Below are 26,422 nucleotides of genomic sequence, written 5' to 3'. Positions count from 1 at the left end.
ATGTAGTGACCGTCGGGCACTGGTGGGGATGACACTAAGTCAACGTAAGTCAGTGCCGAAGGTGGCAAGCGAACGAAATCGACTGAAACTGAGGCCACTGGGGTGTGGTTCAGCGGGATCCAGAAGAGGCAGGTCAGGGCGGAGACTACTGATGAGAGCAGAATATGCGGAGAGAAAGTCGAAGCCGAGGATGATGTCGTGGGGACAGTGGGCAATAACTGTGAATAGCACGATAGTGGAGCGATCGGCGAAGGAGACGCGGGCTGCACACATACCAATTACAGGGGCTGTTCCGCCATCGGCGACACGGACAACAGGCGTCGTTGCGGGTGTGACAATTTTCTTCAGGTGGTTACGACAGTCCGCGCTCATTACCGACAAATGCGTCCCAGTGTCTATAAGAGCAGATACAGAAACGCCGTCGACTTGCAGGTCAAGAAGGTTCAGATGAGTGGGCAACGTCAGCAGAGGATTTGGAGGCGTATGGAGCAATGCGGCGTCACCTCGAGGCGCTGCATCGTCTAGTTTTCCGGATGGGAGCGGCGTCCGAAGGGAGTCGGCAAATAGGAGCGACGGGGCTGGGGAGAGAGAGATTGTCGTCGTTGGGGCGAAGGCGAACGAGAATAGGGGCCGTTCGGCGCAGTAGAATCTGTGGCGGCATTATTGGAGCGCAAAGCATAGGGACGAGGAGGCCCACCTAGGGGGCGAGAGTCGGCAGTATAAGTAAACCGGTTCGGTGAACTCCAGCGACTGCGACAGTACCGAGAAATGTGCCCGATTCGATGGCAGTGAGAACAAATGGGCTTGCCGCCTGCAGTGCGCCATTCAGACGGGTTGCGGAAACGTGGTGTGTAAGAAAATGCGGGACGGGGCGCAATCGAAGAAGCCGGGTGGGCATCATTGCGATGGGACGAGCAAATGGTGTGAAGACCCATGTTTGCGAACTCCTGGCGGACAACTGCCAGCATCAGAGAAACCGTGACTGTAGGTGCATCGGAGGGGCTTGAGTCGAAGGCAGCCGGATAGGTGGTCTCGATCTCATGCCGGACGATTCTGGCAACATCGCCAGTGTTGTTGGGACGAGGAGCGTCGGCACAGGAAGACGTCGCTGGGGTGTTCGGCAGACCGGCAAACTGCTGGTCAATACGTCGGCTTTTAGCGAGTTCCAGGGGGCGGCACTCTATTATAACTGCATCTACCGTCGCCACGTTGTTTAAAACGAGCAAGTTGAAGGCGTCATCGGCAATGCCTTTGAGGATGTGGGAAACCTTGCCTGACTCAGTCATGTGTGCATCAACTTTGAGGCACAGAGCCAAGACATCCTGAATGTACGTGACATATGGCTCTGTTGACGTCTGCACACGGCCGGAAAGCGCCTTTTTCGCGGCAAGTTGGTGACCGTAGGGGTTGCCGAACAAGTCTCGAAGCTTTTGCTGAAGCGAGCCATAACTGGTGAGCATCTCATGTGGTGACCACATGATATGATCTACGTAGTCGCTCTCCGCAATCCCGATACGGTGTTCAAAGTTGTCATAGCATGACTTTTGCGGCAGTAGAATAAAGAAAGCAAAACGCCGACCCAATATTGATAGTAGATGTTCTGAACGCCAAATTTAGCTACAAATGAATTCCAAACAGGCTCGTTGTGTGTCGTCCGATTGTCAGATTCTTTTCACATTGTCTTCATATCTTGGCTGAATCACTAACATCGGGCGGTTTTTCGTTGACAGATATCCTGCACAATAGCCTGATCAAAGTTTCTGATTCACTAAAAGTATGTGCCAAATTCTCTAAGCCCACCCAGTATATTGCCGGCAGTATGCCTGTGCGGCCGGGCATATGAGTACCTCATTGCTGTACTGATTGCTTTGACCTATGATCGTAAGGGAAAGATTGCACTAACATAAATACTAGAAATGCGCTGTATTATTCATTGTCACTGGCGATAGTGCAAGCGCCTGAACAGCCCTGTAACGGCTTGTACAAACAGCGCATTCACCAATGTGTGCGCTCCAGTCTTATACGATAGCCCGCAGCGTTTGTAATACAACCTGCCGGCGCAATTCCTTCATTCATAAAAGAAAGATGTTGAAAAAGGGAAAAGAAAAGCAACCCATGCCGGCGCGCATCGCGCGCAGGTAGAGAGAAAGGGCGAAAAAAGTGAAAAAGGCGCCCAGACTCCTCGGAGCGCGCACGCCCTCGCGCGCGGAGCTCCTGCGCATGCGGAACGGCGGTGCGCCGTCTGTCTGCGTCAATTGGAATTCACAATCAGTGCGCCAGACACGTAAACGCTTGTAGCGGTGTGCGGTGTCTGCCTGAACGTTGGTGTCTGTGTATGCGTGTCTTCTTTGTGGCATTACACGTCAACTACACTGAACGGTAAGCTCTAGCAAAGATGTTTAGCGTCAATAGATCATGATTGGGTAAGCGCATTTCGTAGCGCGAACCAGCTGCATGTAGCACAGGCGACTCGGGTACAGGGTCCGTTTGTCGTTGACATGACTTGATAACGCGCTCTTGTTCTCACTTCTACGATACGGTATGTTTTACGGCGAGTGATCGTTCGGCCTTGCTGATTCTAGCGTTATAGTTGATGTGCGTAAAAAAGGAAGTGCACCATGGTTTAACTTGATACTGAGCTGCCAATAAGCGGATTGTGTGTGTTGAGCAGCCAGTGTGATAGATCTCATTTCGTGTCGCTTGATCCGGCCGCGATGAATGCTGCGCCGCACGTGTAGTGAAATTCTCGTGACACGCTTTACGTATATATCTCGAAATTGCCTTAGCATGAAGAATTTTTAAACAGGGTCGTATAGTTTAATAACTGCTGGCGTACTCGGATGAAAGGCCGTGTTTTTTGGGGCATGCATCAGCTGTGTGTGCGCAGCCGTTTTCGTATAATTTAAAAGTATCACTATTTTTAAGGTTCCTGGCAACCAACCTAAACAATTTTTGGGAAGTTACCGCAAGCAAAACACGAGATTTGAAGAAATATCTATGTTCACACAATATAAATATATCTAACCACAAACGCTGCTGGAGCATAAGCTCAGTTACTCGCAGCTTCGCAACGTAGCCGAAAAAATTTGAGAACAATAAGTTAGTCGCTCCTGGAAGCATCTTTACACGGTTCAAACTGAAGGCATTGCGTTTGACGGTAGTTGGAAGATATTTTTTGCCTATTTTACAAACGGTTTAGTAGAAGGAGTGATCTTTCAGGCTATTTGAAATGCGTTAAGCGCCTTTCGATGATTCCGCGTTATGCAGTTTACGTGCTATTAATCACTAGGCTCAGTCATGTTCGGAGGACAAAAGAAGCATATACAGTGCTAAAAAGCGGGCGCGCCCTGTGCTACCCGGGCTTAGCGGATAGAGGAGAACTAGGAGTCGGATTCCTGATTAATAAGGATATAGCTGGTAACATAAAGGCATTCTAGAGCATTAACGAGAGGGTGGCACGTCTTGTTGTGAAGCTTAATAAGAGGTACAAATTGAAGGTCATACAGGTCTACGCCTCTACATCGAGTCATGATGACGAGGAAGTCGAAAGCTTCTCTGAAGACGTGGAATCGGCGATGGGTAGAGTGAAAACAAAATACGCTGTACTAATGAGCGACTTTAATGCCAAGGTAGGCAAGAAGCAGGCTGGAGACAAGGCAATGGGCGATTAAGGCATAGGCACTATAGGAAAAGCAGGGGAGAGCTATTAGTAGAGTTTGCGGAACAGAATAAAAAGCGGATAATGAATACCTTCTTCCGCAAGCCGGATAGCCGAAAGTGGACGTGGAGTAGCCCGAATGGCAAGACTAGAAATGAAATAGACCTCATACTATGTGCTAACCGAGGCATCACGTAAGTGTGGACGTGTTCGGCAATGTGCGCTGCAGTGACCATAGGAACTCGAATTAGCCTAGAATTGAAGAGGGAACGGAAGAAACTGGTGCATAAGAAGCCGATCAATGAGTTAGCGGTAAGAGGGAAAATAGATGAATTCCGGATCAAGCTACAGAACAGGTATTCGGCTTTAACTCAGGAAAAGGACTTTAGCGTTGCAGATATTGCTATGGAACAGCCGCCACAGTGAGGCTGCACTGAGGAGGAAGAAGACGACGTGGGCCCGCTTGATATAGCGTCACCATTTTGTTATTCTTTTTTTAGTATTCCTATCAACGCAAGGTTTACTATAGTATTGATCACTAGTTTTACTCATGTATTCAGTTTATCTTTCATCTTGTATTATATATTTATTTTATTCTTTGTGTTAGTTATTTATTAACCAAATTCTTTTATTCATTCAATCATATTACCACCCGATTCGTGGCCTAACCCCAATAGTGGGTTCCTGCCACTTGTTGAGGATTCATCACCATCATCATCATTTTGGCCTTCACTTAGCTTCTTTGAAAATAAATTGTATAATGTTTTGGGCTCCAGCTCCACGTAACATTAATTTGGTGGAGGTGGACGTTCTCCGTACCCGTCATGGAGCTTCGCAGCGGTCGCAACGGCGACAGTGCAACTTCGGCTCCGGCGGGCGGCACTACGCAACCGTCTCCGCATGCAGCCCCGACCTACGTCACCGTCTCCCCTCCTCGGGATCCTGGTGTTTTCAGCGGAGTCGGCAGTCCTGATGTTGACGACTGGCTCCGCTTATACGAACGTGTCAGCACCAGTCACAGGTGGGATCCGACTATTATGCTTGCGAACGTTCTTTTCTACCTCGACGGAGCTCCACTTGTCTGGTTCGAGACTCACGAAGAGGAGATCTCGAGCTGGGATCTCTTCAAAGAGAACCTCGGCGACCTTTTTGGCAATCCGTCCGGTCGCCAAGTCAATGCCAAGAAAGCCCTTGCCACACGTGTACAGACGTCAACCGAGTCCTACATGCCGTACATTCTCGACGTCTTGGCCCTTTGTGCCAAGGCTCACCCGACCAGGTCTGAGGACGATAAGGTTAATCACGTCCTCAAAGGCATTGCTGACGACGCCTTCAATTTACTCGTGTTTACGAATGTCACCAGCACCGATGGGATCCTCAAGGAGTGCCACCGTCTTGAGCATGCTAAAAGCCGCCGGGTATCCCAGCACATCGCACGACTTCCCAACACAGCTGCTACGTCATCCTGTGACGACCTCTTCCACCAGCCATCTCAATGTGACAACTTGACCCGCATCATTCATCGTGAGGTCGAAGCGGCACAAGCGGCGGCCCCTTCGTTCCCGTCACCTGATCATTCTCCGGTGACAATCTCTTTCATTCAGGCCGTCGTCCGTCAAGAGTTGTCCAACGTCGGCCTGCAATCCATTCGTTCCATACGCTGGGAACCTCTTTCTCCAAGCACGTCCCCACCGCACTCTTCTTACTCCTCTTACGGATAGCGCAACCCCTCCCAATGGCGAACCGTGGACGACAAGCCGATCTGTTTTAATTGCCGACGCAGTGGATATGTCGCTCGCCACTGCCGCAGCCGCTGGACTTCTCCGATGAGCTATTCTCCTGATAACCACACTCGCCCCTCTAGCGCGTCCTTTTCCTTCGCTTCTTCTATGCCCGCTCCATCATCTGACCCTGGGACACCTTTGGCACGACCCCGCTACTCCCGCTCGCCTTCTACCTACCGTCGTCAATGTCTTGTTGACATTCTTGTTCCGAAGTCTACCAAGGACGTTCGTAGTTTCGTAGGGCTGTGCTCTTATTTCCGATGCTTCGTAAAGGATTTTGCGACTATCGCACGTCCCCTTACCGACCTCTTGAAGAAAGACGCCCCATTTTCTTGGGGACCTGGCCATGCCGCATCTTTTTCGCAGCTCACTACTCTCTTTACCACGCCTCCAATTCTGGCCCCCTTTAACCCGTCTGCCTCAACGAAAGTTCGAAGTGATGCCACTGGTCACGGCACAGGAGCAGTGTTAGCACAACGCCAGCGTAGACATGATCGCGTTATAGCCTTTGCCAGCCGACATCTATCACCCGCTGAGCGCAATTATTCAATCACAGAGCGCAGGTGCCCCGCTCTTGTGTGGGCTGTTGCGATGTTTCGTCCAAACTTGTACGGACGCCCCTTCTGTGCCATCACTGATCACCACGCGCCCTGCTGGCTATCCTCACTCAAGGGCCCCACGGGACGACTCGGTCGCTGGGCGTTACGACTACAAGAATATACCTTCTCCGTGGTATATAAGACGGGGCGCTTGCACCAGGATGCCGATTGTTTGTCCCGCTACCCCGTCGACGAACCAATTGATGCGGACGCCACCTCTTGCGTTTTCTCTGTGCCCCAGTTGCTTGAAATCGGCAACGAGCAACGCCGCGATCCTTCACTACGAGCCCTCATTGACCATCTGGAGTCAACGCCTGGCGACGCCTCTCTCTGGTTCTTTCTCCCTAAGGAGGGGACATCATACCGCCGCAGTCTCGATCCACATGGCCTTGACCTTCTGATCGTCATTCCACCACACCTGCGTTCGAGTGTCTTCCGACAACTTCATGACGCTCCTTGGCTGGACACTTGGGCGTCTCGCGCACATACGACCGTGTACGCCGTCGATTCTTTTGGCCTTGTCTCGCCCGCTCCGTGCGGCGCTACGTTGCCGCTTGTGAGCCCTGTCAGCGCCGGAAGAAGCCCTCCACACCTTTAGCTGGATGTCTCCAGCCGGTCGACATCCCGCCGGAACCCTTTTTCCGTGTTGGTCTAGACTTTGTTCGACCGTTTCCTTTCTCGGGCTCCGGAAAGAAATGGGTCACCGTCGCTACTGATTATGCTACGCAGTACGCAATCACCAGAGCCCTTCCGACAAGTTGTACTACTGGCGTTGCTTACTTTGTGCTCTATGACATCATTTTAGCGCAAGGTGTTCCGCGCCAATTACTCACTGACCGTGGCCGCACCTTTCTGTCGGCAGTCGTCGAGGACATCCTACGCTCCTGCTCGACAAAGCACAAGTTCAGCACGTCCTACCACCCACAGACCAACGGCCTCACGGAGCGCCTCAACCGGACCATCACCGACATGCTTTAAAACTACGTTGCGACCGACCACCAGGACTTGGATTTCACTTACCATTGTGACTTTCGCGTATAATTCATCGCGTCACGACACCGCCGGCTATTCACCATTCAATCTCCTATATAGCCGAGAACCCGCGTTGGCCTTGGAAACTTTGTTGCCCTCGGCCACACGTTCAACCACTGAATACGCCCGCGACCCGATCGCACACGCCGACCACGCGCGCAAGCTCGCCTGCACCAGTCTCGAGGCCTCACAGGAGCATCAGAGACGCCTCTAGGATTGCCGCCATCGCGACGTGCACTTTACTCCGGTTTCTCTGGTGCTTCTCTGGTCACCCATTCGACGTGCGGGCCTTTCCGAAAACCTGCTGTCGAGCTACACTGGCCCATAATGTGTGGTGGGACAAGTGACCGATGTCACGTATGAAGTCATCCCTGCCGACCTGTCATCGTCAGCAGCAAGTGACATCGTTCACGTGGCGAGACTAAAGCCATACCAGACACCTTTCACCGCGGATGTGTAGATTAAGCACCGGGACGGTGCTTCTACCGCCGGGTGTAATGCTACGGAACAGCCGCCACAGTGAGGCTGCACTGAGGAGGAAGAATACGACGTGGGCCCGTTTGATATAGCGTCGCCATTTGGCCTTCAGTTAGCTTCCTGTAAATAAATTGTATATAGTACTGGGCTCAAGCTACACGTAACAATACGAACGACGATCCTATGGGCATCTTTAAGGAGTGTGCAATAGAAGTCGGGGTAACTGCGTTAGACAGGTTGCCAGTAAGCTATCGCAGGAGACGAAAGATCTGATCAAGAAACGCCAATGTATAAAAGCCTTTAACCCTACAGCTAGAATAGAACTGGTAGAACTTTCTAAGTTAACTAAATTAACAAGCGTAAAAAAGCTGACATAGAAAGTATAATATTGATAGAATTCAACATGCTCTCAGGAACGGAGGAAACCTAAAAGCAGTGAAGAAGAAACTAGGAATAGGAAAAAATCAGATGTATGCGTTAAGAGACAAAGCCGGCAATATCATTACTAATATGGATGAGATAGTTCAAGTGGAAAATGAATTCTATAAAAATTTACAGAGTACCAGTGGCACCCACGACGATAATCGAAGAGAGAACAGCCTAGAGGAATTTGAAATCCCATAAGGAATGCCGGAATAAGTAAAGAAAGCCTTGGCAGCTATGCAGAGGGGGGAAGCTGCTGGGGAGGATCAGGTAACAGCAGATTTGTTGAAGGATGGTGAGCAGATTGTTCTAGAAAAACTGGCCACCCTGTACACGCAATGCCTCATGACTTCGACCGTACCCGAATCTTGGAAGAACGCTTACATAATCCCAATCCATAAGAAAGGCGACGCCAAAGACTTCAAAAATGATAGACCGATCAGCTTACTGTCCGTTACCTACAAAGTATTTACTAAAGTAATCGCAAATAGAATAAGGTACACCTTAGAATTATGTCAACCAAAGGAGCAGGCAGGATTCCGTAAAGGCTACTCAACAATAGACCATATTCACACTATTAATGAGGTGATGGAGAAATGGGCGGAATATAACCAACCCTTATATATAGCTTTCATTGATTACGAGAAACCGTTTGGTTCAATCGAAACCTCGCAGTCATGGAGACATTACGGAATCAGGGTGTAGATGAACCGTATATAAAAATACTGAAAGATATCTTCAGCGGCTCCACAGCAACCGTAGTCCTCTATAAAGAAAGCTACAAAATCCGATTCGGAAAGGCGCCAGGCAGGGAGATACGATCTTTCCAATGCTATTCACAGTGTGTTTACAGGAGGTATTGAGAGACCTGGATTGGGAAGAATTGCGGATAAGGGGTAATGGAGAATACCTTAGTAACATGCGATTCGCTGAAGATATTGCCTTGCTTAGTAACTCAGGGGACCAATTGCAATGCATGCTCCCTGTCCCGGAGAGGCAAAGCAGTAGGGTGGGTCTAAAAATTTATGTGCAGAAAACTAAATAATGTTTAACAGTCTCGGAAGAGAACAGCAGTTTACGATAGGTAACGAGGCACTGGAAATAGCAAGGGTATACATCTACTTAGGACAGGTAGTGACCGCGGATCCGGACCATGAGACTGAAAAAATCAGAAGAATAAGAATGGGCTGCGGTGGCGTTTGGCAGGCATTCTCAGGTCATGAACAGCAAGTCGCCATTATCCCTCAAGAGAAAAGTTTATAACAGCTGTGTCTTATCAGTACTCACGTACGGGGCAGAAACCTGGAGGCTTACGAAAAGGGTTTTTGCTTAAATTGAGGATGACGCAACGAGCTATTGAAAAAAGAATGATGGGTGTAACATTAAGGGATACGAAAAGAGCAGATTGGGTGAGGGAACAAACGCGTGTTAATGTCATCCTAGTTTAAATCAAGAAAAAGAAATGGGCATGGGCAGGACATTTAATGAGGAGGGAAGATAACCGATGGTCATTAAGTGTTACGGACTGGATTCCAAGGGAAGGGAAGCGTAGCAGGGGGCGGCAGAAAGTTAGGTGGGTGAATAAGATTAAGAAGTTTGCAGGGACAACATGGCCACAAATAGTACATGACCGGGGTAGTTGGAGAAGTGTGGGAGAGACCTTTGCCCTGCAGTGGGCGTAACCAGGCTGATGATGATGATGCTGCTGCTGATGATGATGAATCACTACGCGGCTGCTGGCGCAGATTCGCATTGTGCCGATTCTACAGTTTTCATTGTGCCAAAGCAATATATCTGCGTATAAATTAAATTAAACTTTACGGCTTACTTCGGTAACCTAGCGACAGGCGAATCGGCAAATGAAGACACACCGCCGCAGCGATGGAGACCGGCCGCCCATCTTAGCGTTGGCCTGTGCTGTCTGCCTGCTTTTTTTTTGTATTTTTGGGTTTAGCCTGGTTTGGTGGGCTACCGGCAAATTCTCGCGTTCTTTCTGAACTTCGACATGACACCACTGCACTACTGGACTACGCAAGTTGAGAAATCTTGTTCGACGGTCTGCGACGCATTTCAAGCAATGAGGTTTACGGCACGGCACTTACGTTAGACTTGTGACGAAGTTAACGAAAAACAGCGCGGCCGTCGTGGCGCAGGTAATTTGAATATAATGAATCGTACTGTGAGATGTTTGCGACGCTTTCTACGAGACCCAATATTATTTTAACTTATTTCGGTAGTTTTGGGGCAGGTTAGTCGCACAGGGTGCTGTGACGCACTTTAGCGTGTACTGAATATTCCTGCGACAAGTTTTGACGCTTTCTCTGACCGCCAACTTTATTGTAACAAATAGGGATAGTTTTTGGGTACTTTCCAAGCGCAGTGAGCGCGCCTGGTGCTGTGACGCTGTTAGCGAAAAGCAGCTCGGCCATGGTGCGCAATTAAGTTTCGCGTTTTAATGCACTGTCAAGTTCATGGTGCTTTCTCTGACGCCTAACAATATTGCAACCTATTTTGTTGCTTTCTTGAGTACTTTTCAGTCCCAGTCGCCGCGCATGGCCTTGTGACGCAGCTAGCGAAAAATAGCTCGGTTGTGTGGCGCCGTTTTTTCGGGGGTACTAAATGAGAAGCTTGTGACACTTTTTATGGCCCCGCAGCAACTTAAACCTTCTTTCGGAGCTCACGCTTGTCGACAACTCAACGAGCGATTGCGAAGAGTGATAACACGGGAGTGTGTTGCTTGCGCCGGCAGAACGCGCAAGAGATAACGCTAAGGAGCTGAAACGCAAGAAATTATAGCAACTAGAAAATTCTGTGTTCTGAATGGCACCCTAGCATTTGTTTTTAGTGTGAGTAGAAGGAATTCTGCCAGCGTCCAGCTCGATCTGGTTGAGAGCCTGTGTTGTGGCCACCTCGGCGTATTCGTAGCGTATTATCACGTCGGTTGTAGCCAAGTTCTGGGAACGCGCAGTAGCACGTGTATTCGTGCTATTAAAGTTCAGGAAATAAGGTCCGGGAACAGGGGAATGCTTGGAAATAGAATGTTTTCGTGGTATGTGCGGTATTGTTTGGGATGAGTCGGCTATTTCTACGCCAAGTGTGTAAAAGCGAACTGTATTGTTTGTAATTGCGCCCATTCACCACTATAGCCCGCATCACCACTACACGCACTATTCTCACATGTTAATACCAAAATGACAGTTGCTTGTAATTTTTTTTTTCAGCTGACGTCGTCTGGCGGAGCTTCCTACGAGAACTACTGCTGCTTACCTAATGCCACAACGTTGGATAAATAGGCAACAAGCCCGCAACGAGCATTTACATAGAATAAAGCTTTTCCTCATTTCACAAGGCGCCTTGCGCTTGTATGACATTGCACATGGCACAAATCCGAAGGAGGGTTTTACACATCGTTCGCAATCAATTTTGCTTAATAATACAACAATTTCGCACGAAGATCGCGCGCAGTGGAGCAGTAGAAGCAAAAAAAAAAAAGACATAGCGCAGCTGGCGTGACGCGCACCAGCTAGTATTGAAAACGCGCGCGCACAAAGCCCAAACCGGAAGTGTGGTCCAGGTATTACCGCCGACGGCTTGGTGCGCTGCAGTCAATTCGGCCGCTCGGCTCTATGGTAGTGTCCGCTCTTGTATTTTTTTCTATGCTGTCATAGTGGTGAGTGCGCCAAGATGCGCAAGAAAATAAAAAAATAGTGTAATGAATTAGACGCACCTCGTATTTCGGATAGTAGCTCAGAGACGACGACGGCAGCACGTGCTGTGATTTGCGAGAACGATCGGGTTGTTCGCTGCTGCTAGGCTGCTGTCTATCTGCTGTTTCTCGCTTTCATTTAAACATCATTATATTTGGTGGAGGTGCTGGGATCACTCAAGTCGTCCTGGAGCTTCGCAATCGTCACGTCATAGTGCCATCATCGATTGTTCTCGCGAGGAAGTGGCCCTTTCGCCACTAGGTGACTCCACATTGGTCGGCGCCGACCTCAGTGTTCACAAGGCCTTCGTTGATGATGATACTGATCTACCTCCGGAGACGTCGGTGCTTGTGACCTTGTCGTGTACTTCCATGCCAGACTCAACTGCGGCGTTTACGCCCTCTGACATGTTTGCTCGACGCAAGGACCTATTTCTCCCGTTAGCCGTAGTCACAGTTAGGTCTGAATCCGCTTTGATACCCATCTATATTGCGCACCGCTATCCAGTGACCATACTGCGCTGGGAGACCTTAGGATTTTTGCAAGCTGTCACGTGTGTTGAAGACCTTGACGTACACGATGGCACCACCGGTTTACATTTGGACGCCATAACTCCGTAACCTCAACACCGCCCTTAGGTGCCGAGTACTTCTCGTCTTTAGATCTCCGCTCCGGCTATTGGCAGGTGCCCATGGCTGAGGCTGACCGCCCAAAGACAGATTTCATCCCTCCGGATGGTCTCTACGAGTTTAACGTTATGCCATTCGGTCTCTACAATGCTCCCGCTACCTTCGAGCGCATGACTGATGCCATCCTTCGCGGACACAAGTGGACGACTTGTTTATGTTACCTGGATGACATAGTGGTTTTCCCACAGGATTTTCTTACACATCTCGCCTGTCTGCATGACATCCTGTCCTGTCTCAGTTCAGCGGATCTACAGCTCTACCTCAAGAAGTGCCGTTTCGCTGCCAGAAAATTAACTGTTTTGGGTCACGTTGTCTCGAAAGACGGCATCCTTCCTAATCCCGACAAGCTTCGCGCAGTCGCCGACTTTTGGAAGCCCACATCTATCAAGGCCCTGCGAAGTTTCATAGGCCTGTGCTCTTATTTTCGACGCTTCGTGTGGAACTTCGCCTTCATTACCGCACCCTTCACAAAGCTGCTTACGGTAAGCAGCTTCGTGAAGGGTGCGAAGACGCGAAAAGCCAGACGCGAAATACCAGACGCGAAAATACCAGACGCGAAAAGGACGCGAAAAATACCGCGTCACGGCGCTCAACCAAATGGGCGACGTAGAACTTTTCTCCTGCCTTCTCTCAAGCTCCTAGCAGCAGCGGCGGCGACAAGATAATAGCATGTCGCTACCTTCAAGTTTTAAAGCGAAAGCTTTACTGGCCGCGAACTTCTGATTTCGCAGTGGCGGTCCTCCGAGGAGGCACATGACGTCACAACGTGCGCCTCACCGCGGATACTTCTCTCTCGCTCCCTAGTCACTACTGCGCATGCGCCACTAGTAGCATCGAGCCACAGGTGTTCCGCCGCTGCGCAGCGCCGCGCCTTTCCGTTGCTGCCATTTGGTATGACGTCACACCGCGTTCCTCGTCGTAGCGCTCGCCTCCGCTAGCTTCGCCAGCTGCGTCGCACGCCTGATAACATGTCGGAGGATTGAAAAGGAGAGCTCACGTGCGCCGCAACCACAATTGAGGCGGCAGCATGTAAGGCGACAGTTCTGATAAGCAGGAGGAGGCCTGGAATTGACATCGGAACCAGATGAAGAGGAAACGAATCGCTCAGGAAACAGACGAACAGCGCGCCGAACGACTGGCTAAACGCCGCAACATAGCTAGACAACCAGACTAACCTCGGCTTGCAATCAAGAATAACCAAGGCTAACCATGCTATGCCTTAGCTTTCGCTACGTATATCCTGGCATAGCCGAGCTAAGCCACTGTCAATTTTTATTCAGAGACCTTAAATTTGGGGGCTTGTGCTCCTTGAATATATGATTCTGCTTAGGCACTACGGAGGTGGTTTCTTAGCGCGTGTTGTAGGCATTTGTCCTCTAGACATGCCGGCAATGCGGAGTGGTGTAGAGTTAGTGAACGCTCGAACGTGAGCTGCCGGCACGGTGAACGATGTGAAGCAGCGGGCACTGCCGCCCCATTAGGATGCCGTTGTGTACGGATTGTCTCGCACCTGCGGCGATTGTGCTAAGTCAGTCATGCCGGACCATAGCTTTGGAAAAGAAAGCTTTATTTTCATGTGTTAAATGTCCATTAACGAAGACATGGTTCGCTTTTGCTGTTGCGAGGCCGATATCACTCAGGCAGAGACTAGCTTTCAGTGCATTCACGAAGAACTCTGCTTTCTTCGTTCTCGAGCAGAAGCGAGCAATTATATTTGGATTTCCTGTTTTAGTAGGAACACAATGAACAACATCTAGGTCGGTGGCCATTACTGGGCAACCAATTTTGTTGCGAATATTTTGTATGACCGTCGCACATTCCTCTCATTATGTGCAAGGAATGGCCTTAATCGCGACGCTATTTAGTCGAGTGTATTGCTAGAGTTCGCAGACATCTTTGTGAGAGTGTTGTTTGCTTGTAAATATTCGTTTTCAGCTTTTAGCCTCACTGTTTTGGGCACGCAGCCTTTCGACGAGTTTGCTTAGAAATTCCACGCTAGTTTCCAGACTATCAGTTCTTTTCTTAAGTTTTATGAAGTGTATGCCTGAAGTGCACGCCCTCAGCAGGAATTTCCCGAAATGTTATCAAGAAGTATTTCGATTACGTTTCCAAGCTTGGATTCAATGTCATGAATTGTATTGGCGAGCTCCGCATTTGTAGGCATTATTCACCGAACACACCCTGAAGGCCACGGGAGACGACGCAAGCTTCGAAGTACAAGTTAACACGAGTTCTACATCAGTAGTTGGCAGTGGCTGCAGCAATATTGGAATTGGAAATGTCAAATGCAAGAAAAAAAGTTGGTCAATGCGTGTTGCTATTGCCACAAGCGCTGCCAGAAGTAGGCGCCGTTGCCGCTGCGCCTCCTTTTGTCATCTTCCCATTGCGGGCTGGTGGCGCAAGCGCAATGCTGGTAGCGACAGCACAGACGACTCTTGATCCGTGCAGTTGCTGAAGGCCGGGACACACGTGAAAGCCGATTGTGGGACGTTGATCACGGGGAGAGGAAGACAAAGACACTAGCCTGTAGATGCAAAAAAGGTTAGTCAGTGCTCGTTGGTTTTGCCACAACCGCTGCCAGAATCGGTAGTAGTTATCGTGTTGCTTTTACGAAATACTTGACGCTGTAGATGTAGTTATGAGCTTGAAACCTCTTCCAATTAATTTTCCCCATCTGGCACAACCAGCACCATAACATTTTAAGACACGGTGCAACATTCTCGTTTGATCACGCCACGAGATGCTCTCAATTTTGTATGACGTATTGTCGAAGTGATGCGTTACTAGGTGTAACGTATTGCCCTAGTATAATTACAGTCAGCTGTAAATATATCAAGAAACGTAATTGATCCAGAACCAAAAGCAGTGCTTCGGGATACTTTATGACCATGTGCGTACCTTGTACTATGTGATGTGCAAATACGAAAAAAAGGTGAGAAAAAGACAGTGAAAACTGTCAAACCTACTTCGATTTAACAATATAAAGTGCAATGGAATTTTCAGCCTATATATAGAGTAGCTACATGTACGGAAATATAGCCGGGAAACACGGGGAATGCGAGATATAGACATTCAGGACGACGAGCAAAACTAGATTAAGATGAAAGCAGGAGCCACCGTTTGTAGAAGCGGACTTGTCTTTTTCAGCTTGTCTGGTGTTACCGTTATCTTTCAACAACTCCAGCCACCGTTTGTAGAAGCGGACTTGTCTTTTTCAGCTTGTCTGGTGTTACCGTTATCTTTCAACAACTCGTCTTTTTCAACACGTGGACTTGAAGTAGGCAAGTCCACATCTCGAAACGTTGGTTCCCTGCTATGATCATGTTCTCGTGCTGCTCACCGTCAAGATATATACCAGTGATTTTAAAGCTCATCACACACATACCATAAAAACCCAGGACATAAGGTGAAAGAAATGCCTAAATTTATTTTATTTCAATAGCAATTATATGGATACTCCAGGCGCATGTCCGCTGTCGGCGTTGCCATCGCCGTGAGGTTCTCTATAAAGTACGAGGGCGATTATATTTTCGCCCTGCACCGTATCCTCTATGTGCGACTGAAAGCGTGCGAGGTAGGGCCGGCGATCGCAGTTGAATCTCGCGAACGTAACGGTTGAGAGAGAGAGAAAGAGACAACTTTATTGAGCCAAGCTCGACACCATCTTAGATATCGTCAATGGAAGTGGTTCCCTCTTCACGGGACCCATATGCTTCCTTAGCCGCCTGGCACCTGGAGATCAGGACGAGGTAGTCTTCCAGGGCGGGGCTGATTAGCGAGGTCTCCCATCGCTCGGTAAGGGTGGATGAGGGATGGGGTAGGGTAGTGGGGCAGGTAACAGGTGGGGGGATTGTCTTGACGAAATCGCATACTCCGATGACGTGTTGGAGCGTGCCTAACTGAGCCTTGCAGAAATTATATTCCTCCTCGTACCTTTCCGGGTACATCTTGTTTTGAAGGTAAGGGTGCGGGAAGGATCGTGCCTGTATGTGCCTGTAGATCGCTTGCTGATCTCTGCTAAGCGATTTGTGAGGATCGGGATCACCGGGCCTCTCCGTCTTGTGATAGTTCGTAATGTCCCTTTAACTATTATGGACTGTGGCTCACCTTCCTCTACCCGGTGTTCCATCTCTCGGGTGAACTGGTGGGCAAGTTCGTTGCCTTCCAGCCCAGAGTGAGCCGGTGTCCATATCCACTCAACTTTCCTTTCAGGTACGTCGCGTTTACTCTTGAGAGTATGTAGTGCCGCAAGAGACACCCACCTTTTTCTGTAGCTGTTATACGCCTTGAGCGAGAATGTGGCGATTCTTCCCACCTTGGGTTGCGCGAGTGCTAGCGCTATCGAGGCTTCTTCTGCCACCTGCGTAAAAAATGTCTTGATTGAGGCGCAGGTTAAGAGCACATCCCGCGTCGTTACTGCCAGTGTGGCTTTCGATGAAAACCTGGGTAACGAAGCGTCTGTGAAGAGAGTTACCCCCTCTTCCTCTTCTACTATTTGATCTAAAATCTCCGTCAAGGCCGCTATACGAGCCGCTCTGCGGCGGTCGTTGCGACCTGACCTCATGTTTCGAGGCAGCGGATTACTGTCGATTTTATGCGCCCACAACCTGGGTAACGGCCCCGTTTCCTTCCGCTCTGCCTCTTGCCAGCCCAACTTGGCACGAACGCGACGTCCCGCGTTTGACTGAGTCGAACTCCTTGTTTAGACAGATGAGCTTCTATTAACTCTTCAACGACGTCGCGCTTGGCCATGCCGAGAAGCGTGTAGGTCGAAGAATGCTTCGGCATGCCCAGCGCCATCTTGGTTGTCTTGCGTATAATGACTTTCAACTGGCCCATGTCTTTCTTGCGTAACTTGAGGTACGGCGCCGCGTAAATGATGCTCGACGTCACGAAGGCATAGACGAGCGCCAGTGCATCGTCCTCCTTCAATCCTCTTTGTCTGTTTGTGACTATCCTAATCATGTTCGAAATTTGTTCCGCTGAAACCGTGATTTTGTCGACCGACGCCCCGTAACGGTCGAAAGCAACGAGGAAGCGCGTCGCCTTCCGTCGCGCGCAACACTTCGGAGGAAGGGTATGGAAGCAGAGCACGTTCTACTCCAGGTGGCCCGGGCAGCCACGGACACCCAGTCGGGCTGAAGTGTCCTGAAAGCCATCTGCGACGGCTACAGAGTCCCCGCTGTGCTGCGTTTTCGCGACTGAGTTCTTTTGATGCGAGCGGCTGCGCGAAGGTCCCTTCGCTCGCTGGTGCTGCCGCATTTTCTCACTGCAGCGTTTTGAAAACGAGTTTCCGCAGTCACTCAATTAGATGTGTTCATCTTTTCTTGTGCGTGAACCAAACATCGGTATTGCTAACTTAAGTTCCAATTTGCACATTCACATTTCCTTTCTTGCTTTTTTCTCTTCTGTGCAGATTTTACTTTCCTGCAAATACAAGAACCAGTGACAGGGAACAGAACGTTTTGTGGGCAGCCAGTGCTCTCCTATGAAGGCTGGCCTGTTCTGGCTGCGGCAGCAGCCTCAAAGATTCATGCAAGGCAACGTTTGCAGAGAACGTTTGCTGCTGTTTGTCACTCTCGTTAATTACACTTTCTGCACCTTTTCTAACTTACTAGGTAACAAAGTTTGACTATGTAACATGCCGTTAAGTAGAAGTCTTGTTGCATTTTAGCCGGGAAGCATGCTTTACATACTGCACTGCATGAAGAGCTCATTTTTATAGTGCACGTAAAAAATATTAGGGTATTCACTAATCCGTCGTATGCCGACGGAATGGCCAATATTTATGCGTAATGTTGGTCAAGAATATGACGATGCTTTTCAAGGGGCACCCATAAAGTAACTTGCAATTAATTTATAAATGAGGGACAGACATCAGAAAAAAAGTCATATCAACGGGTAAAGCGATGCGCAGAGTGTTTGTCCGATTTGAACCAACTATGACTTTTTTGAAGAATTCATTGCAGCATGCTCTAGTTTTGTGTACAGGTACGTGTCGTGCTACTCTGTCGCCTGAAACTGAAACCAGGATATTGCTGGTTGTTTCCAGCAATGTTTCACTGTGAGAAACTATTTTGAGTGTGCAGGAGATCCAGCAGGACAGCGTTTTCTCAACACTGATGAGTTTCATTCAGAAACGACATCTTCATTTCACCGTGTGGGGGTGACATCGGTATAAAATACAGATATATTTTTATTGATAAAATATTTGTGACAGACAGCATTCAATTGATTCGTCTACGCAAAGTGCTCGAGTCGACAAATCAGGCTGTCCTACACTATTTCAATGGTTCACATCTGAAAAAGTACCTCTGCATCACTGCATACGAGAATACAGTATTTCCTTTTCTGATGCCTGTGCCTCATTTGATGTAAATTGACACTGCGAACAAACACCGTGTTACTGTGGCCTCTGATAAGAAAACTTGAGAGACTCTCTAATAAGGGTATTTATTTATTCCTTTGAAAATGTTCATTAGCCAACATTTGGCGCAACGTTAGCAGGGTTTACTGAAGTACTGCCAGGCGAACGTCCACGGCTACAAAATGCTTTGTTCAAGACAGATGCTAGAATTTTTAATTATCCGTTCAAGATATATTTTACACCTCAAGTAGATGCTCCCGTCTTTGCTGGGAAGGCTAGCGTTGATGTTAATCTTAATAGCATAATAAGAATACAGTGCTGCAGTGTTAAGGCGTACACACACCAAGAAACACATCGGCAGATGATGAAGTGCTTCATCGCCCGCGCTCGGGTTTAGGCTGCTTCTTTGACTTAAATATTAGTTAGCCCTCTACTTTATCTACAACGACACTATTTCATTGATGACGCCTTTTTGCTCCGAAGAAATTTTCTTGGCTGGCAGTTTACGATAGTTCGTGGTGCATGACCTTGTACGTACAGCCCACACAAGAACACTTCACACAGAAAGAAGTACAGATTGTTGCGTGAGTGCATATTCCATGGTTAGAAAGAATAGCGTCATGCACACACTCCAAAAGCTAGGGAGGGTATCGCAGGTGTGAAGGGGCCGATTTACTGCTCAAAGCGTTGTTTTACTCGCAAAATGTCGAGTGGAGTGAAATGTATTGTTCACTCCATCAGCAAGAAGAGAGTGAAATGTGCTTTTCACTCTGTCCTGAGAGAGAGTAAAATGCCCGTTCTACTCTTCCGTCAATAGAGAACAAAACGTAGCGTAAGCTTATGCTTCAACTGCACGAGGCTGGCCCCGAAGATGGCGATGCATCACTCACGCACGCTGAAGAAAGAACATACTTTTTGCTTCTAAGAGAACAGGCAGCCACAGTTCAAACGAACGCGGAGCGCGCGCTCTACTTTTTCACTCGGAGTTGCCCCACCGCGCACGCGCACAACATCGCGGAGCAGCATAGCGCCGGGGAAAGCTGATCCGTCCAGCGAGCAGCAACGAAGGCTATTCAAGGGAGGTGGTACATCAGCCATCTCGCGTCGCCGCGAAAACACGACATTCGTCCGTCATTCGTAGGATATAACAACAAATCCTCCACAGTAAGTGAATTCCATCTTAGTGCACATTCTTCGTATGTGACATGCTATCGCCAGGAATTCGTCGCGGCGCTTAGCCGACGCGATTGACAGCGGACTAGGCAAGCGCGCTGTGTCTCTCGATCTCCATTGAAAAAGCCAGTCGTCGCGATAACTGCATGTGATTTTATCACTTGCCGCTGTCCTTAAGAGCTTTGAAAATCGCAAACGCTGCCAGAGCCATGGTGCGTTCAATAAGACGTGATGCGAGAGGACGCCTAAAATGGTTTGTTCACCAGCCCATGATTCCGAGCCTATGCGGAGCGTGCTTAGCGCGCGTTCTGTTTCTTTCATTTTATTCAATTTGGCAGTCTACTCTGTACGGAACGCTGTTTGAATAAGAAGTCACACAACAGATGGCTTGATTTGGCTGGCGGAATGCTTTCGTAATATGTTGGCCGAGCGCTTGACGGTGTCTTTTGCCCATGGGTAATCTGCGGCCACTACAGTTACGCGCAACGCCAGTGCTAGTTAGAATCTTTGCCGCAGGCATTCAGCTGCACGCTGCAAGAGGTCAGTTGGGCACGTTATCTTGAAGTTACTGAAAACGCATGAGGAATTCATATTATATGCTGAATAAGGTATGAATTATAAAGTATAAAGCCCATAGCAGCGATCTTTCGAGGAACAGCGACAAGCGATGCGATGGAGATGGCTGTCGCGTTCGCTCGTCGCCTACAAGTCCTAGCCCATGCGAGCGACGATTTCGAGTGACGTCCCCCGGTGTTGCCGACATGAGGGCACAAACTACACGTCTTATCTAGCGCGACTCGTGCTGTATTAGTGTGGTTGATGTAATTTACTGTAAAGAGCAGCATAAGATAATTCCGAAGGCCCTGCACTAGGTTCTTACTCTTGCGCGTATAAAAACTTAACCATTTGCTCGTTCCGTGCGACAATTGGCAGTATCTGAGTAATGTGCATCCAGTTCCGGCTTCGCGCTATTGGCTAGTCGCACTTACGGGCGACGAGCGACCAGTTCTAGATTTGTAGAACGTAGCGATCTGTTCAAGCGACAACCTGTTTTGTCGCTCGTCGTCATCGCGCACAAAATTGCTCTCATGAGGTTTAGCCCTTTGACTCAATTGTTTTTGCTCATGTATTGAAATGGTGTGACGACATGTCGGATTTTACGTCTCCTGTTGCGGTTTTCGAGCACGGTGCGAATCTGAAAGTGTGCTTATGTGTACGAACTCGCTGAATTCTCAAGCAGCGAGTTAATCATCGGCATCGAATATAATGACCGCTATGTGGAATTACAATTGCAGGCGCGTTTTACACATGCTTACTGTTTTGGACATGCCTCTGCATTTGCTAATATGAGTTAGCGCTTCAGGGTCATGTCATATGAACTGCTAAATCACCCTTCCTCTGGGAGTTACAAGCGTAATGTGTGCATTTCGCTACTGCATGGCAGGTCAAAACTTCTTAATCGCTTTAATATTTTTAGTGGAGAAATAAAGTATCAAAATAAAACGTCGCTTTGATTCCGTTACCAGTTGTTTGTCGTATGCAAAACAAAGAGTTGGTCTAATAAAGTAGTCACTGTGGTCTAACTTCAACTTTTATATGCCTTCAAGAATGTAAAATGCTAGATTTAGACCTGCAACAGTGGCGGAGTCTGTCAAAAATGGACTCCGTTGCGCCCCTTATCAATGAAAATAAGTCATGCCTTTTAGTGAGCTTAGATGCAGGCTGCAGTTACCTGTTTTTATGGCTAGTATTGAAATGTGGGTAAGCTTGCCATAACAAGCCTTGTTGCCCATTCTTATAGGCACATCCAGTGATATCCATTGAACTGGAGGATCATAATTTCAACCCCACTGAGCATCATGTTTGCAGATATGATCCTCAAATTATGGCTTGAACAGAGGCACAACCAGAGATGGTGCGGGGAGCACACTGGGCACGTGGTTAGAATGCGTCACAAGTTGTGTTTGCGACACAGCAGACTAATTACACGCTTATGACATCGGACAATGACCAATATTCTATTGATTAGTAGGAATTCTGTAACATTGCGGCTGAACGAGGACGGTCTGTGTGCACAACAGCGGAAGACCGCATGGCGGACAATGCACTTGTGCGGAGCGAATTAATGGCTTGCGGATACCCTGAGTACGTCATTGACTCAGTAGGGCGCCAGCTTGCTCGCACAGTACTCACCCAGCCTGGACCCCCCAAAAGACGGGCTTCGATTCCGTACGTCCCCGGCATAAGCGAGACTCTTGCACGCGTCCTGCGGTCATATGACGTGCAGGCTGCGCACGTTCCCTCCCGGAAACTTAGACACGCGCTCGTGCATGTGAAAGACCCTTTGGAAAAGGACAAGTTCCCAGGCGCGGTGTATGTCATTCCGTATGCGGACTGTCGGTATGTCTACGTCGGTGAAACCGGCAACTTCAAAACAAGACTTAAGCAACACATGAATGACGTCCAGAAACGACACGTTGCATCGAATGCCTTGGCCGAACACTGCGCAGCCACATCACATATGATTAACTGGGAGAAATCTCGCGTGATTGCCAAGGAACGAAATCATTATTCGCGTCTTGACCCGCCGTGGTTGCTCAGTGGCTATGGTGTTAGGCTGCTGAGCGCGAGGTCGCGGGATCGAATCCCGGCCATGGCAGCCGCATTTCGATGGGGGCGAAAGGCGAAAACACTCGTGTACTTAGATTTAGGTGCACGTTAAAGAACCCCTGGTGGTAGAAATTTCCGGAGTCCCCCACTACGGCGTGCCTCATAATCAGAAAGTGGTTTTGGCACGTAAAACCCCACAATTTATTTTTTCGCGTCTTTATCTTGAGTCCCTAATCATCCAAACCACGGCGCACACTCTTAATCGCAACGAAGGCAATCTGCCGCCTATGTATACCCGGTACCTTAATCATGTTTTGAGACGCACATAAAAAGGGGCGCCAGCTCTGCCGCTTCTTTCATTGGGAACAAGGCTCCCGTGGGGGAGCCGAAACGTAAATAACTATTTTAAACCATTTTTGGTCGGTGTCCAGACCTCATCCTTTTAAGCATAATTTAACAGCACGTCAATGCTAGGGTGCAAATACAAACCACTGTCATTCTGTATTTTAAATGCTGACATGATGCAAACAGATTTTCATGCATTCCCTTTCATCTATTTTCTGCACCTAATTTTAGAAGTATGGCTTCTTCTGTTCCAGAAGAGGAAAGCATTGGGGGCAGAGTATCTCACGTTTCAGAAGTCATTATCGCTTACGTGCATGCTCACGAAACCAGTTCATTGAAACCGCTCGTACCTCCCGAAGTTAAAGCAAGGGGCAAATAAGAGCTTTGACTGTGTACACCGTTGTGCGCACCTTACGTATTAGGAGCCACAAAGTCACTTGCAATTGAAAATTATTTTTAAAATGTAAAATTGTGGTTTCTCCTTCTGCGAAATAGTCATATGATAGCTTCTGGCGGGTATTTGACATTTTAATTAGGGTGACTCAGTCTACTTGCCAACCAAGTATGCTAGTGGAGGCAGAGATGTGTTGAATGCAAAGAACTGAGAACATCTGAGTGGGAGACTTGTTCATCAATTGGTGTATGCGAACATATGGTGTTAATCAAGCAAAAGCGCGTTAGTTTGATGTCTTCTGCAGACATTATTTTTATAAGGCAAAATAAATTTAAAGCATTTTTGAGCATGCTAAATTTCTGGACTTAAAATATAGTGCACAGTGAGGCAATGTATTAATCTTCCTAGACACATATGTACTTGTTTTGAGGCAAGATAAGATTCTCTGAAGCACGATAATGTTTCTTTAGCGCATCTTAACTACTTCAGTAAAAAAGCTTTGGTTTAAGGTAGTTGGATCATTGTGCAAGTATATGCATTGCCGCATGGAAAATCCACTTGCATGGAACGGATATGTGAAACAGAATGGTGCCTTTCCCAATTTATGATTTGCTTGTTTGTCTTTTTCGTGCAGTTCCCTGCCTGTACTTATGCTTATGTCGCCTTTGATGCAACATGTTCATCTCATCTGATTTTGGTCCATATCTGAAGCAATGCTATGCTTTAGTTGCATTGTATTTTCAACTGGTCACAATAATTGATCATGTAACTATGCATGCTGCTCCTCAGAAGTATAGCATTCTTACAATAATGGGAATGAAAAGCTACGATATGTGACAAGAAATTCGATGCGCAAGCTTTTAATGACAATGCTCCTTGCAGTTTTATACTCATTTGCTACACACTAGATAAAATTGTAAATTTAATTTTATTTATTTTTTATAAAGTGTAATGGAACGATCCTAATAGCACCAGGAAACTACTTTCGTGAGGAGGCCAACCAAATAGGGAATATGATACGCCTCTGTACCGCTTTGAGACCGGATAGGATATTGCTGCAGAACCACGACAGGGCATTTTTAGAAACAATGGGGTTGAGCCCGTACATGAATAAGTTTATTTAAAATATAAGCAAAGCTAGCTAGACCTGCGGTCTTACATGAGAATTTGCAACACATTTCTAATTGCAGTGTACTCTCAGTCAGGAACATCCATACGCTGTACAGGACGTTATCGAATGAGCTGCTGTCTTAGAATATGGCACACAAAAAAGTTTCTTGCACAATTTATCTACGTCACCAGCACTATGCCTAGCAGCTCATCTGAAAACTTCTACCATTTAAGTGCATGCATTTTGTGCCAGAAATGCCTTTGCTGGCCAGTAATGTGGCGCATATTTCTCTTCGATCGTAGTGTCAACACTTTGCGAGTTTGTCATGTTTGTTCTGTTTCACTTTCCATTGCATGCTTTATTTTTGAGAAGGTGGAGCCATTGGTATAAAGGATATTTCTACATTCTAATAATAGTGAAACTTTAGAGAATGTACTTTTGTTTTATTACAAGATGTGTTGTAAAGTTCATGGGCATCATTAAGATCTGATTTTGTGTTTGTCAGTATGTTTTTCAAATTATTATTTAGTTTGTCTTGCGACGGGTCAATAAAGATTTAGACCTTTTAAGAGAGAAAATGTTTCATCTGAGTAACTCGGTGACTACAGATTACATCCAATTCACCAAGCAGAAATGCAGAAGCTGCTTATGAAGGAATCGAATAATCCGCACATGCAATTATTGCGAATCCCTTCTAACTTGACCATGGCTCTACATCGTGCTTTCACACTATTGTGAAGACTACTAGCATTCGGTTCTCAAGGAGTGCAAGCACTCTGTTTGGGGAAGTAGAAACACACGGCTTGGAGTAGTAGAAGCACTCGGTCTGGGGGAGTACCATTATCCTTGTGGGGAGAGTATTAGCACTCTGCGGAAGAATACTAGCGCTCCCTTGCGGTGGAGTAATAAAACTCTGTCAGGAGGAGGCATTCTGCTCTCTCAAAGAGGGTTGATCTACTCTCGAAAAGAGAGTGAATTATGGGACAAGCTGATACTCCCTCAAAGGGAGTGCCCAGAACTCTCTGATTTTAGAGTGCAATCGACAAGAAAGCGTCGTACCTTGATTCCTAATTGCCCCTTTTTTGCCGCGGAGTTCTTCATCAGTCTAGAAGTAAACACTCAAACGGGCACGGAGTGTTAAGTGCGTGCACCGTTGTCTTTTTCTGCGTCTCGTCCTAGCGGGCGCCGTACGCAGATATTGTCAGCAACTCACCACACTTTAATTCAGGTTATGGTGTCTTTAAGCGTTTCCCAGTCTCCCAAAAAATAGTTTCTACGATTCGCCTAATTTGCTGTCGAGCGTGTTCTCTCCGTTCGATAAATCGGCCACGATAAATCGGCCTTGCTTCAACTTAGAATATTTTCCTCCCGGTGCCTGAGTGCCCTTGCTTTCAGATATGGCGATAATCATCGCAACTTTTCTTGCGTTAAGGCAAAAGTTGCACTTACAGAGCATCCTCTACACCTTGCGCCAGTTCAAACGTCTCCTGCGGCTTGGAAGGGTCGTAGGGTCGCATTTGCAGGCTGACGAATCCGTACAAGGGATTTAATGCCTCTTTTGCCGTTCGTTCTGGATTGACCTTCTTGTGAAACTCGCGAACAGACTGAAAAAGAAGCATGAAATAAAATCCTTAAGAAGCAGTTCCTAAAAATTGGCAGCGCTAGACAGCCCCTGCACTCAGCGGGTACCGTACTAACAGCATTCCCAATTGCCACTCCGTTTCCCACCTGAACATCTGACCAACCACTGTGGTTCTTTGCATCAGTGATCTTGTATTCACTGGCACAGCTGACGGCCTCATTGTAGATTGCGGAAGTAGGTAATGTCAGTATCTTGAGGGTAAACAACACCAGGTACTGACTAGTTACTCATATAGCAGCCTAAGCAAACTAATAGAACATCCGTTATACGGAAAACGGGAGCAGAGTTGTCTCCAGTGACTTTGAAGAAAACGTGACTCGACGTGTTTTCCAGTGCTGTGTGAGCGTGTACATACCATACCAAGGTTATCATCAAGAAGAAAAGCGCATGAACGGCATGAAGAAAAAAATC

General features: G+C 47.8%; 1 protein-coding gene across 1 annotated transcript in view; it reads right to left on the bottom strand.

The window, feature by feature from the left end:
- LOC129382702 (uncharacterized) overlaps positions 1–26,422 on the bottom strand; it is a 674,466-nt gene that overhangs the window by 365,324 nt on the left and 282,720 nt on the right. The window contains exon 5 of the mRNA XM_055066819.2: positions 25,819–25,973. Coding sequence (XP_054922794.1) covers positions 25,819–25,973 — 155 coding nt within the window. The remainder of the gene's footprint in view (positions 1–25,818; positions 25,974–26,422) is intronic.

This window comes from Dermacentor andersoni, chromosome 6 (genome assembly GCF_023375885.2).
Source record: "Dermacentor andersoni chromosome 6, qqDerAnde1_hic_scaffold, whole genome shotgun sequence".
Lineage (NCBI taxonomy): Eukaryota > Metazoa > Arthropoda > Arachnida > Ixodida > Ixodidae > Dermacentor > Dermacentor andersoni.
Note: the sequence above shows the minus strand (reverse complement) of the source record. Positions and strands in the feature narration are given on the sequence as shown.